Below are 12,114 nucleotides of genomic sequence, written 5' to 3'. Positions count from 1 at the left end.
GTAAAAAATAGATTTAGAATGTAATCAATGCACACTAATTGTCAGAAAGAAAAACTCTGAGCATATAAAAGTTTGCTGGATTTTTTTTTAGGCAGTTATAGTAGCTTTCAGTAATCCAGCTGTTAGTAAATGGAAGGATTTTTTTTTCTTTTCAGCAATGTTCTTGTCAAAAGTGAAGGCACTAAGACCATGTAGACAGTGGCAGCTTAAAATCAGAGCACTGGCTATAACTGAATGCATGTGTCTTCCTCTTACTATCTGTGTGTCTGTATCACAGCAGCAGGTGGTAGTATTCTGCTGCAACCCTTTGCAAAGGTAGCTCAGCCTATCCTCACCCATTGCAGAGGCACTTTTTTTTAAGGGGGAGTTTCAGCAAAGCCTGGGATCTGCTACCTCTCAAGTCAATTCAGGAATTCATCAAACTTTACTCTGTCCAGCAAGGCACGGAGAAGCAACTCAGACCATCCTTTCCTCTCCTCTTCATCACAAGCTCCGCAAGGCAGATTTCCTCAGCATCATCCTCCTGAACCTCTGGGTTTCCCTTCTGCGTCAGCCAGCTAAGTTCTCTTCACTTTAAGAATTTTTGCATCGTTTAGAACTTTGCATTCTTTTTTCTTTTTTTTTGCTATATGTGAACTGTCTTACCACTGCAGTACAATTTCCCAGATTTACCTGAATACTATATTTCTTTGATGCATAGTTGCAAAAAAAAGGAAAGTAAAAAATTATACGTTTTAAGGAAAAATATGTAAAGAAATAAAGATTTGGGTGATTTTTGTTTTTGATTTTTTTTTTTAGAAAGCAAACTTTTTGAAATAATTTCATGGAGTAAAGCACTTACCTGCATGATACTCTGGATTACTAGGTGACCTAGACTCCTTTCTGCAAAGCAAGTTGGGGAGACATAGCAACTATGCTGGGTTTAACTCACCCCGGACAGAACCTTAGGAGTCACACTAAATCTTCCTTAACTCCCAACTTAAAGCATTGTCATAGGACTGTGGCTTCACCAGAAAATGTACAAACAAACTATAGGATGTATATTGCATATCTTCTCATTCTGCTCATTCTGACCCCAAGAGTGGACTCTTCCTGGTGGTAAGTCATCTGCCTATTGCCTTTCTGCATCTGTCATTTACCCAATGTATTTAAACAGTTAAAAGGCATGCAAGAAGAAGAGATTCCTTCTCTTTCGTTGTTTTTTTTTTAAATACCTCGAAGGGATTAGATTTAAAAGATTACAGTTTTTTTTTCCAGTTTCCCTGAATAAACTTTCTCCTTAGATTTGCCACAGTTTAAATGCTGTACCTGCAATCAATCTCTTATACTCAGCAATCCCGACACATTGACAAGCAAGCCTTTGTAGTTTTAGAAAATTATCACATTGTTTTATTTTCACAGATGTCCTACACCAAGTACAATTACTACAGAGAGTCGGATGCTGCTTTCTATCATCCGCTCTAGCAAATAACTGCGCTGAGATCACAGAAATGTGGCCAGGGAGATATTGTGTGGTGTGAAGGCTTTGCAAGTATATTTTGGCTGTAACAATGATGTGGTGTAGATATTTGGTAAGGCAGCTGTTTGTTTTAAAGTTGATCTACTGGCATTCTTCAACAACGTGTGACTTGTAATAAGGTATTCAAGACATGCTGTAAAGGAGTTAAACTGATACACTGCAATTTGTATATTGAACCCACTGATCTGCGGGCAAGATAAAAGCTAGACAATAAGGTTGACCCCTCAGGGCTTAGCAAATTCCTTAAGTCCAGACATTAAAATATTCATGCTACATTCTGAACATAGCTGATTCGCATGGCCATTTCTGGCACAGTCATGGCGTAAGACGTGAACTTGCAAAATAAGTATGTTTTAATTTGTGCGAATAGTATTTTCCGAGAGATTTTACCTGTTGAATTGAATACAAATGGCATTAACCCTCAACTTTGCAGAATATACCAGCCTAATTTGTATATTGCTGAATTCTTTCTAACATTTATTTTTCAACTTTTTATCATCCTGTTGTGTGTGTGTTTTATGTATTTATTTAATATTTTTTATGTTCTTATGTTATAGGTTAATTACTAAAGTATTTATATACTTTTTACTTTTTTTTTTATAATGTTCTTATGTTATTGGTGAATTTGTAAAAGAAGTACCGTAGTTTATTCTGGTTTAGCAAACCAGTGTTGAAACATCCAATCAAGTGGAGTGGAATTTCTTATCTATTACATTCCCTGCATGCGATTGGCTGTTTGAAATAAATCAATATATGATCATTGGCAGTATAGAAAAAAAAACCTTTATATATCTTCTCTTCATTTCGCTGGAGCTGCTATTCAATAATGATTGTAAGTTAATGTGTGAGCAATGGTGGCCATGCACACTTTGATTTTGTTATCCAACTGACGTGTGATCACATCAAAATCGGAAATTGATCAAAAAGGTGTAGCTTCCCTCCCAATCAGGTTCGATCAAAGGTTTGATCAACCAGGATAAAAAATGATCAATAATGCTGCGTCAACAGCAGCACTAAGATGCTTTATTCATGAATTTCAGACAAATTTTGATTGATCAGGTTATCAGACTATCAATTACATTGATAAATACAACCGTAAGTTATCAATATAATCAATAACTATGAATCTTCCTATCGTTCGAAATCTACTTCCCCACATTTGTCATGTTAATTGAAGGGATTGTCGATTATAGATTGATTATTCCTATCAGAAGTGATTGATCGGAAATTAAATCAATCATTCATCAAAGTGTGTATGCCACCTTAAGTGTGTTTATGTGTGTACTTAAAAAAAGACTATCTTCATAATTTCTATGTCCATAACACAAGCTTGTGATTTCTGCTTTTTATTGTTTCCGTCATGCTTATTGAGAAAACAAGCTGGTGATTTTATTCTTGCTGAAGATCCGAAAATATTTAAAAAGTCAGCAGTAAGAATAAAAGTAAACATGTAGCCTAAAACATTCAGATGACTTGAGTCACAGCGAGTCAGATGTAGGCAGCTGTAAAGCAGAGCAGAAGAAGAGACTACAGGTCAGAGAAAAGCTACTTTAGTCAGCAACAGAAAAATATATTGTGCATTCATTTTTGGGTGAAAATATATGATGTTCCTTTTAAAGTTCATTGCATTGGTTGATTAAATATTTCTTAAATGAAGATAAATCATAAGCTGTAAAGATTACTACTCTGTATGGCACCAGCATCTTCTGCAGCTCGTTATATTATATACCTGTCCAAGATCTAAAAAACACAAAAAAACGAAACAAGAATGTGCACCCAGGTCCATAGAGTTTACAATTACAGTAAAACAATACGAAACATGTTAGGCAGGCATATGTTCAATAAAGCAAATTGGTTGTCAATTATTATGTAACAATTGCATCAGTCATTTGCTTAACCTCTTGATCCTCCCTAAATCATTCCTGCTAAAAAGACAAAAAAAAGTTAGTAAAGAACAACTTTCCCTTAAAACTGAAATACACACATTTGTCAAAATATGTCATTTCTTTTTAGAAGCAGGGATGATGCTTTAAATGTTTTTAATAAAAAAAATGTTAAAAAGAACAACTTCTATATGTCAGATTTTACATAATGCAAACTTAAAAAAGTCTAATGTATTGTTTTTCTTTATTAGACTCTAGATGAACAATCCACATATTTAATATTAGAGGTCGTAAAATATAATACCAGAATACTGCTCGAGACTCTTAGCCAAGAGCTTATACAAATCCTAGTCTGCTCTGTGCTGCACAATCCACTGTATGAATGTTTAGCTGCTATTGTGTATGCGCAGCTAATAATAACATATATTAATTGACATCAGATAAGAATGTTCCTCCATACTTAGTAAATAAATGTTAAATGGCTGGGATCTTTTTTTTTTTTTTTCCCAAACCTTGTACATGACTTTGGCATTCTCAGTTAACAATTGAACATCAAAGTGTGCAGAAAACTGTTTAATATAACAAATGGTTTGGTTAGGTAATTTCTACTAGGAGAATATATCTTCTTATTCTTAAATATTGTGTGTCTTTCAGCAAAAACCACATCTAAATAGTATTATTGCTGTTATAGGAAATGTCATTAGAGAAAGAATGGAGATTACTAAGATATAGGAAGAAACGAGCAAGCATTTCATAACTATACAGGGAACGGGAAAGGACATCAGACCCAAATGGTTAATTTACTGATTTTGCAATATCTATGAGTTATTTAATAATAGAATTGCAGCAAAAATGGAGCTTGCTTTTCATTGCTATAAATGAACTGAAAGCTGATTCGTCCCTATGGGTTACTACACTAAACATCACCCAGGCTCCTGGAACTAACTTATTGGATCATTTTTCTTCATATTTACGTTTTGAAATGTTTGTCAGCATTGACGTATTTAAAGGATTTTTAATCCACCATGGTAAATGTCCACATATATGGCCATTGCCCAAACAATTCCTGTACTACGTGTGGAGACATTGTATTGTGTAGGCAAGAAGATAAAGTCATACTTGCCTAGTGACACCATCAATCATAGGGGGAGATTTACTAAAGCTGGAGCACTCAGAATCTGTCGCAGCTGTGCATGGTAGCCAATCAGCTTCTAACTTCAGCTTGTTCAAATAAGCTTTGACAATAAAACCTGGAAGATGATCGGTTTCTATGCAGAGCTGCACCAGATTTTGCACTCTCCCGTTTTAGTAAATCAACCCCATAGTGTCACTGAACTGTGGATTTGGCTAATGCAAGTACAGCCATCAAATAGTTGTCTTAACTGAATGGCTTACAACCAAATGAAACTATTTAAAACTGGGGGTTGCATGTGCCCCCTGAAAGCAAGTCTAGTGAATATTGCAATTACTTTGCCTTCTTGTGACATAACACTAGAAAGAGGTGTTTCAACATGTTCCAACAAGATTTGTTGAAATCTACAAACTTTTATTACTAAAGATAGGCATCAAATGGTATGCTATGGAAATCAGCTTTACCGCTCAAGCTGGAGGTTCCTTAGTCTGCTCCACGTAGCATGTTGTTAGATGCACCATGATATGTCAGAAAAAAACTATCATGGCTATTGGTTACCATTTATTTTGGCCTAACCTGCTAGAAAAACAAAAATAACCCACAACTTTTAAGTGCCAATTGGTGATCTTTCAAGTACAGGAATACAGTATTACTGATCTGCCAATTCAGCGTTCCTTGCAGATAAGGAAATCACTGGAATCACTTTTGACCATTTAGTAGGGCCTTGTTCAACCCCCTGCAAATTTGCATAGAAATTGATAGACATGCAAGAGCAGGGCAGCATCTTGGCCACTAGCAAGAGGTGTTGAACTTCACATATTTTTCTGCAGTTAAATATGTTTAAAACTGGCCACAAAAAACTCAATGAAATCTGTGCCATTGTGGTCGTTGGCACTGTGGTCAAATTCGCTTTTCTCCTGGCAGATCTAGCACTATTACTGGCTATAATGGCACAGATCTCGTACATTCTTTATGTAGTTTTACATGTCTCTATCTGAGCCAAAAAAAAGTGTGAATCACAGTTTTCTTTAAATGAGTTTCCTGTATTTTTTTTTTATGTTACACAGTTGTCAAGAAATGCAAAAAATTTGGAAAACGCTAAACTGCATTGGCATGCAAATATAACAAAAATATTTTTTGAGCAAATAAAATGATGGAAATTAGCACTACATTTGTTGTCCAAGGAACTTAAAAAGGAATTCAACTTTCCTGGGAAAAAAATTGCACCTAACAAAAAATAATATAGCATATACAATTGTGACACAAATCATATTGTAATTGAATGTTATTAAAACTGACCTTTCATTTTCAATCTGCAGTTCAGTAATTTTTTGTAAAATGAAATGCAATATGGCTACCTGGAGGTGTTCTGTACACATAATGTGTGCAGAACGCCCCTCAGAAACATAATTTCCTGCATGTGATTGGCTCGCCGATTTTCCCAGATGTCTAGCACTAAGATGCAAGTCAGATTTCAGGCATCCCCTGCAACAAAAATTTAATTTTTGGTGAAATACTCCCAATAGGAAATCACATCTAAAGGGATGCAGGCTCAGCAGTTTTCCTCATTAGAGCTCTGCAGGTGCAGCAACTGGTTGATAATTATGAAACCGCTCACATTAGATACACGTTTTATATGGACACAGACTAACAAACAGAGATTTCTTCAGAATAACAAAAGGTAGGAATCTGCAACAAACTTTGTTCAAATCCTTGCAATGTACATAGATCACCCAGAGGGGAATGTTTTTTTCTCAACAAAAGTGGAGTTACTCTTTAAACTAACAAGCCTGAAATCAGCTGTAATTGGTTTGTCTACACTGTACGGCTACAAGTTACTTAACTTATAGTTGCTGCCATGCATGACCCAATAAGCATCAAGTGATGTAACTGATCTGACCAGAAGATTTGGTCAAGTTTCTTGTTATTTTACACAGAAATGTTTCAACAAATTGCACCTTCCTATATAGAAAAGGGGAGGGGACTTTAAAGACAGATGCACCATTTGCAGATGTACATCAGCTAGGCCTGGAAAAAATGTGTTAGGTTTAAGTATATTTATCATACAAAGGGAGGCAGGCAGATGTTTCACCTTTTGTTGCTATTGGTAAAACAGCTCTCCTTTAAACTTTGTATTATGTTCGGTATGTTTTGAATGCACTCATTAGCTAAATATATAGGCATTTTTTGTTGACAGGTTTAGGTCTAATTATATCTCTTACATAATTGAAATATTGATTGACAAGAAAAAAAAGGAAAACGATTCATATAAAATTATTTGTGGTTTAATTATGCTATTAATATTACAATAATGTGATGCAGTTTTCCAAAACATACAGGGGATTTGCCACTTTTGAAGACCGAAACGCATTAGTCAGACTCTTTGGCAACTTTCTTTTAATAACTTACCACCCTTGCGTGACTGTATTCTGCATTTTTGACAACTCATTCATATGTTAAGACATATGATATGACATAGCTATACTTGCTTGGGATTTTATTATAAACTGATAAAAGTTAGTGACAAACATCAGGAAGAAAACCTTTTCATAAAAGTATGATTTACCTTGTACTAACATGTACACAGAAGGTATGTAAAAGTGAATAACCTTTTGAAGCGTTATTCCCCTCAGTTTATTTAGATGTAAGCTTGTGAATGCTGCTGGTTTTCTTTGTCACTTACTTATTATAATAAGGTATGTGCTTAAGGTTCAGGTTGAGTATGAGTTTGATCCAAGCCCAGCTTATCTGCAGTTTAGTGAATGGGTAAACAAACTGGCCAGAGTTCAACAGTTTGCCCATCCAATCCTTCAGCTGATGTTTGTGAAAAATCAGCGCTACCACTGCTAAATGACATGACAGATACCCAGCACCATTAAAGTGTAAAAAACAGCATCAGGGATCCTGAGTGACATCACTGACAGTACAGAGATAAAGTTACTGAACATTTTAAAATCCCTCCCACAGTCCTTTCCATTGATGCGTCCTCTAGTTCTCATTCAAATGTATTTTTTAATAAAGATATATTGCTTATGTTTCTGGTTTATAGGCAATATTAATGTATGATAGTGCGATCAGTTGGCAATTTATGTGTTAAGCTAGCAATACACATTAAGATTACATTTTTATTGTTGTCTATATACTGGACACATTTCTCTCGCATAGGACCAAGGAAGTGATATTTAAGTCTAAGAATCAAAATGCCTCACCGAAGTGTATAATATATTACACATTTGAAATACAACTTCATTTTGGATGCTACCACTTTGGTATGGTGCTTCAATTTTCCGACTTAGTTTGAGGTAGTTCCTCAGATCATGAGAGGAGCCCACTTATTACCTAGACACCCCATTGGGATATCACTAACACATTTTTGTTAATAGCACTAAAGTAGAGTTACTTAAGGCTCCAGCACCACCAATCTATCACTTCAAGCATGTGACCAGGGTAGACTGGGCCTGGGGGCATTTGTCCTTTGGGCCAGTACAAATAATGTATGTTGGGCTGGTGGTCTTAAGAGAACATTCTCCTCCATTCAGTCCTCAATCAGAGTAGGGCTCTGGATCGGATCGGATACTTAAACTGGCCATACATGATTTTTTTTTTCAACCAGCAGGTTGAACGGAAAAAAAAAAAAAGATCCGGTTCCCCAAACCACAAATTCAATGCGGATGGGAGAATCTTTCCATTGTAGGGGAGCCTTCCCCTCTGGCAGAATGCAATGATCACTGTTGCTGACTATAGGTGGCTGCACTGATCATTCGAAAAAAAATTTGATAGTCTGGCTGTACACAAGTCAGTCGCTATGTCGACTTGTGTAGAACCAGCTAGCCCATACAATGGGCTAGCTGAACTGGATGAATTCAGATTCATGTATGGCAACATTTTTTCAGGGCTTCAATCAAAGCTCCCGGTAGAGATAAGTCTTGAAGAGATTTCCCGTTATTGCCTGCCACCCTGTGAGTATGACAGAAAGTGATGAGAATCAGTTTAACATGAGTATAGCTCACAGCTAGAGAAAGTTTGCACTAGAATTTAAAGACTTAAAGGATAAGTTCACCTTTAAGGGCCAATCAGCAGGACCGGCTCGATGTCCGTTGGCCGCCCCCGATTGTTCCCCAAAGACACAGAACGGGGATCTGCCTAAGTAAACAAGGCAGATCTCCATTCTGACAGGGGATGACACAGAGTTCTTGTCTTTCTGCTATGCATTAAGACGGATCTGTGTGTTATCCCAGGCAGCCCTTCCCCCATACAGTTAGTAAACACACTGAGGGAGCACAGTTAAAAAAGGTGTAAAAAATTTCAGTTAGGTATCCGATCTGTCCGCCGCAATGTCGCTGTCCCGCTAAAAATCATTGATCACCGCCATTACTAGTAAAAAAAAAAAAATATGCTATAAATCTATCCCCTATTTTGTAGACGCTATAACTTTTGTGCAAACCAATCAATATACGCTTGTTGGGGTTTTTTTTACCAAAAATATGTAGCAGAATACATATTGGCCTAAATTCATGAAGAAATTAGATTTTTTACATGTTTCTATTGGGAATGTTTTATAGCAGAAAATAAAAAATATTGGGTTTTTTTGCAAAATAGTCACTATTTTTTTTTTTATAGCGCAAAAAATAAAAACAGCAGAGGTGATCAAATACCACTAAAGGAAAGCTCTATTTCTAGGTGAAAAAAAGACATCAATTTTATTTTGGTACAGCATCGCATGTCAGTTAAAATAACGCAGTGCCGTATCGCAGAAAATGGCCTGGTCATTGAGGGGAGTAAATCCATTCGGTCCTTAAGTGGTTAAAGTGAATCTTTAACCACAGTAGTGTAGTGGATAGCACTTTCGCCTAGCAGTAAGAAGAGTCGCTGGTTCGAATCCCGACCACGACACTACCTGCCTGGAGTTTGCATGTTCTCCCTGTGCCTGCATGGGTTTCCTCCGGGTACTTCGGTTTCCTCCCACACTCCAAAGACATGATGGTAGGTTAATTGGATCCTGTCTAAAATTGTCCCTAGTATGTATGAATGTGAGTTAGGGACCTTAGATTGTAAGCTCCTTGAGGGTAGGGACTGATGTGAATGTACAATGTATATGTAAAGCGCTGTGTAAATTGAGGGCACTATATAAGTAACTGAAATAAATAAATACGTTTGAGACAAGACTAGCATTGTAGAGCAGGTTGAGCCGCTGCAACTGTTTTCTTTCACTTTTTAAAGTTTTGCTACCATTGCTGAGTAATCAGGAAAACCGCAGTTTTGAAAACTTTTGCTTAAAGTGTTTCTAAAGACTCAAGGTGTTTTTTCTGCAAGCATTTTATGTGCAGCAGCCCCTCAGCCCCCACTAATACTTACCCGAACCCCATCGCGATCCAGCATGTGCACGAGAACCTTGGCTTTACGGGGACTCTCCCTCCTCATTGGCTGGGGCAATCACAGTCAGCGAGCCAATAAGGAGCGAGAGGGGGCGAGGCTGAGCTCTGTCTGTGAATGGGCATGCAGAGCATCGGTTCGAGAGCAAGCCTATTTGGGTGCCCCCATAGCAAGTTGCTTGCTGTGGGGGCACTCGGCAGGAGGGAGGGGCCAGAAGTGCCTCCCGAGAAGAGGAGGATCCGGGCTGCTCTGTGCAAAACCACTACACTGAGCAGGTAAGTATAACATGAAAAAACAGCAAACCTTTAATATCACTTTAAGGCTGAATTCATGCCTTTGCATTGCAGTAAAGTAGGTTTTTTATGAATGCGTTGTAAGTTATGGTGCGTTACCTTGTAAAAATAATACAGCTGTGTTTTTATGCCTTTTGGCAGGAGAACATGAGCATTAGGAGGCGTGTGTTAACACACACATAGGTGTGAATGGTCCTTAAATATTTAGCTATTTTAAAAGAACATCCAATCTAATCTGTAGTGCCCGCATACAAGCTGTTTTTGGGTTAGACCAGTTCATACTGCTCTTTGCATTTGTTTGTAGTACACATTTATTGTAACTCACACTAAATACAGACAATTTCATGTTTACGTCCTTTGGTGGAGCAGCTAAGACACTCTAAGAAAAAAAATTTCTGTACTTACCATTTTTAACTACAGCATGAAGTGACAGCACAGCTTACAAATAACGGAATGGAAGAATAGAAACGACTTCCCATTGTATCCAAGGAACAGAGCTGCGTAGTCAAGTATTAGACATACTTAAAGTGGTTGTAACCCTAAAAGAAAAAAAAAAAAAAAAAACGATCCTGTTCCTTTAAAGCAGGATATACAAAATCGTACTTGTGCAGTGTGATTTGTCCCTCTCTATGCTGTAAAATACCTGGTTGATCCTGCCTGTTCCTGTATACCCCTTAGTGTGCTGACCATGGTAATTATGGCTGCTGATCCATGATATCATGGTCATTTTATGGGCCTCCATCAGCCCTCAGTCTCTCCCTCTCCACCTCCCTTCCTGCCTGTCAGCTCGGAAATCTGTGTCAGCCACCCCCCCCTCCCGTCGGTATGGCTGTAAAATCACTAATCCAAAATCCTGGAAGACCCTCTGTTGCAGAAAGATATACTGTGCAGTATCTGTGTTTTAAAAATTATGCAGTGAAATATCTTATTTTAGAGCGCCGCTGTGCGATTATGTCACCTCCCGGCTGACATCAATAGGGGATCTCAGCCCCTTCTACTGTAGTCCTCAGTTCAGGGAAACAGAGCACCGGGAGGTCATGTGAGCGCACAGGGGCGCTCTGAAATAAGGTATTTTGCAACATAACTTAAAAAAACACAGATACCGCACAGTATATATTTCTGTAACAGAGGGGATTCCAGGATTTGTAAATTGTGACTCTACAACCACTTTAAAGAGGATCTTCACTTGTACAAAAATAAAAGTCAGAAGCTAAAAATGCATACTTACCAGAAATTACACTTTGCTACAATGTAAAGTAGTGAGTGTACAGCTTGTATAACAGTGTAAATTTGCTGTCCCCTCAAAAGAACTCAACACACAGCCATTAATGTCTAAACCGCTGGCAACAAAAGTGAGTACACCCCTAAGTGAAAATGTCCAAATTGGGCCCAAAGTGTCAATATTTTGTGTGGCCACAATTATTTTCCAGCACTGCCTTAACCCTGTTGAGCATGGAGTTCACCAGAGCTTCACAGGTTGCCACTGGAGTCCTCTTCCACTCCTCCATGACTACATCAGCTGATGGATGTTAGAGACCTTGCGCTCCTCCACCATCTGTTTGAGGATGCCCCACTGTTGCTCAATAGGGTTTAGGTCTGGAGACATGCTTGGCCAGTCCATCACCTTTACCCTCAGCTTCTTTGGCAAGGCAATGGTCCTCTTGGAGGTGTGTTTGGGGTCGTTTATGTTGGAATAATTCCCTGCGGCCAATTCTCCGAAGAGAGGGGATCATGCTCTTCTTCAGTATGTCACAGTACATGTTGGCATTCATGATTCCCTCAATAAACTGTAGCTCCCCAGCACTCATGCAGCCCCAGACCATGGCACTCCCACCACCATGCTTAACTGTAGACAAGACACACTTGTCTTTGTACTCCTCACCTGGTTACCATCACACACGCTTGACACCATCT

The 12,114-nt window shown here is 38.0% G+C and overlaps 1 protein-coding gene across 1 annotated transcript in view; it reads left to right on the top strand.

Moving 5' to 3' along the window:
- The first annotated feature begins 254 nt into the window (after positions 1–254).
- The window catches only part of WNT2B (Wnt family member 2B), a 161,864-nt gene continuing 150,004 nt past the window's right edge, over positions 255–12,114 (top strand). The window contains exon 1 of the mRNA XM_073615730.1: positions 255–1,098. Within this exon, the coding sequence (XP_073471831.1) occupies positions 914–1,098 (185 nt within the window). The 5' untranslated portion in view covers positions 255–913. The remainder of the gene's footprint in view (positions 1,099–12,114) is intronic.

Source organism: Aquarana catesbeiana, linkage group LG02 (assembly GCF_042186555.1).
Source record: "Aquarana catesbeiana isolate 2022-GZ linkage group LG02, ASM4218655v1, whole genome shotgun sequence".
In the NCBI taxonomy this organism is placed as follows: Eukaryota; Metazoa; Chordata; class Amphibia; order Anura; family Ranidae; genus Aquarana; species Aquarana catesbeiana.
This window is presented reverse-complemented; position numbering and strand designations above follow the sequence as displayed.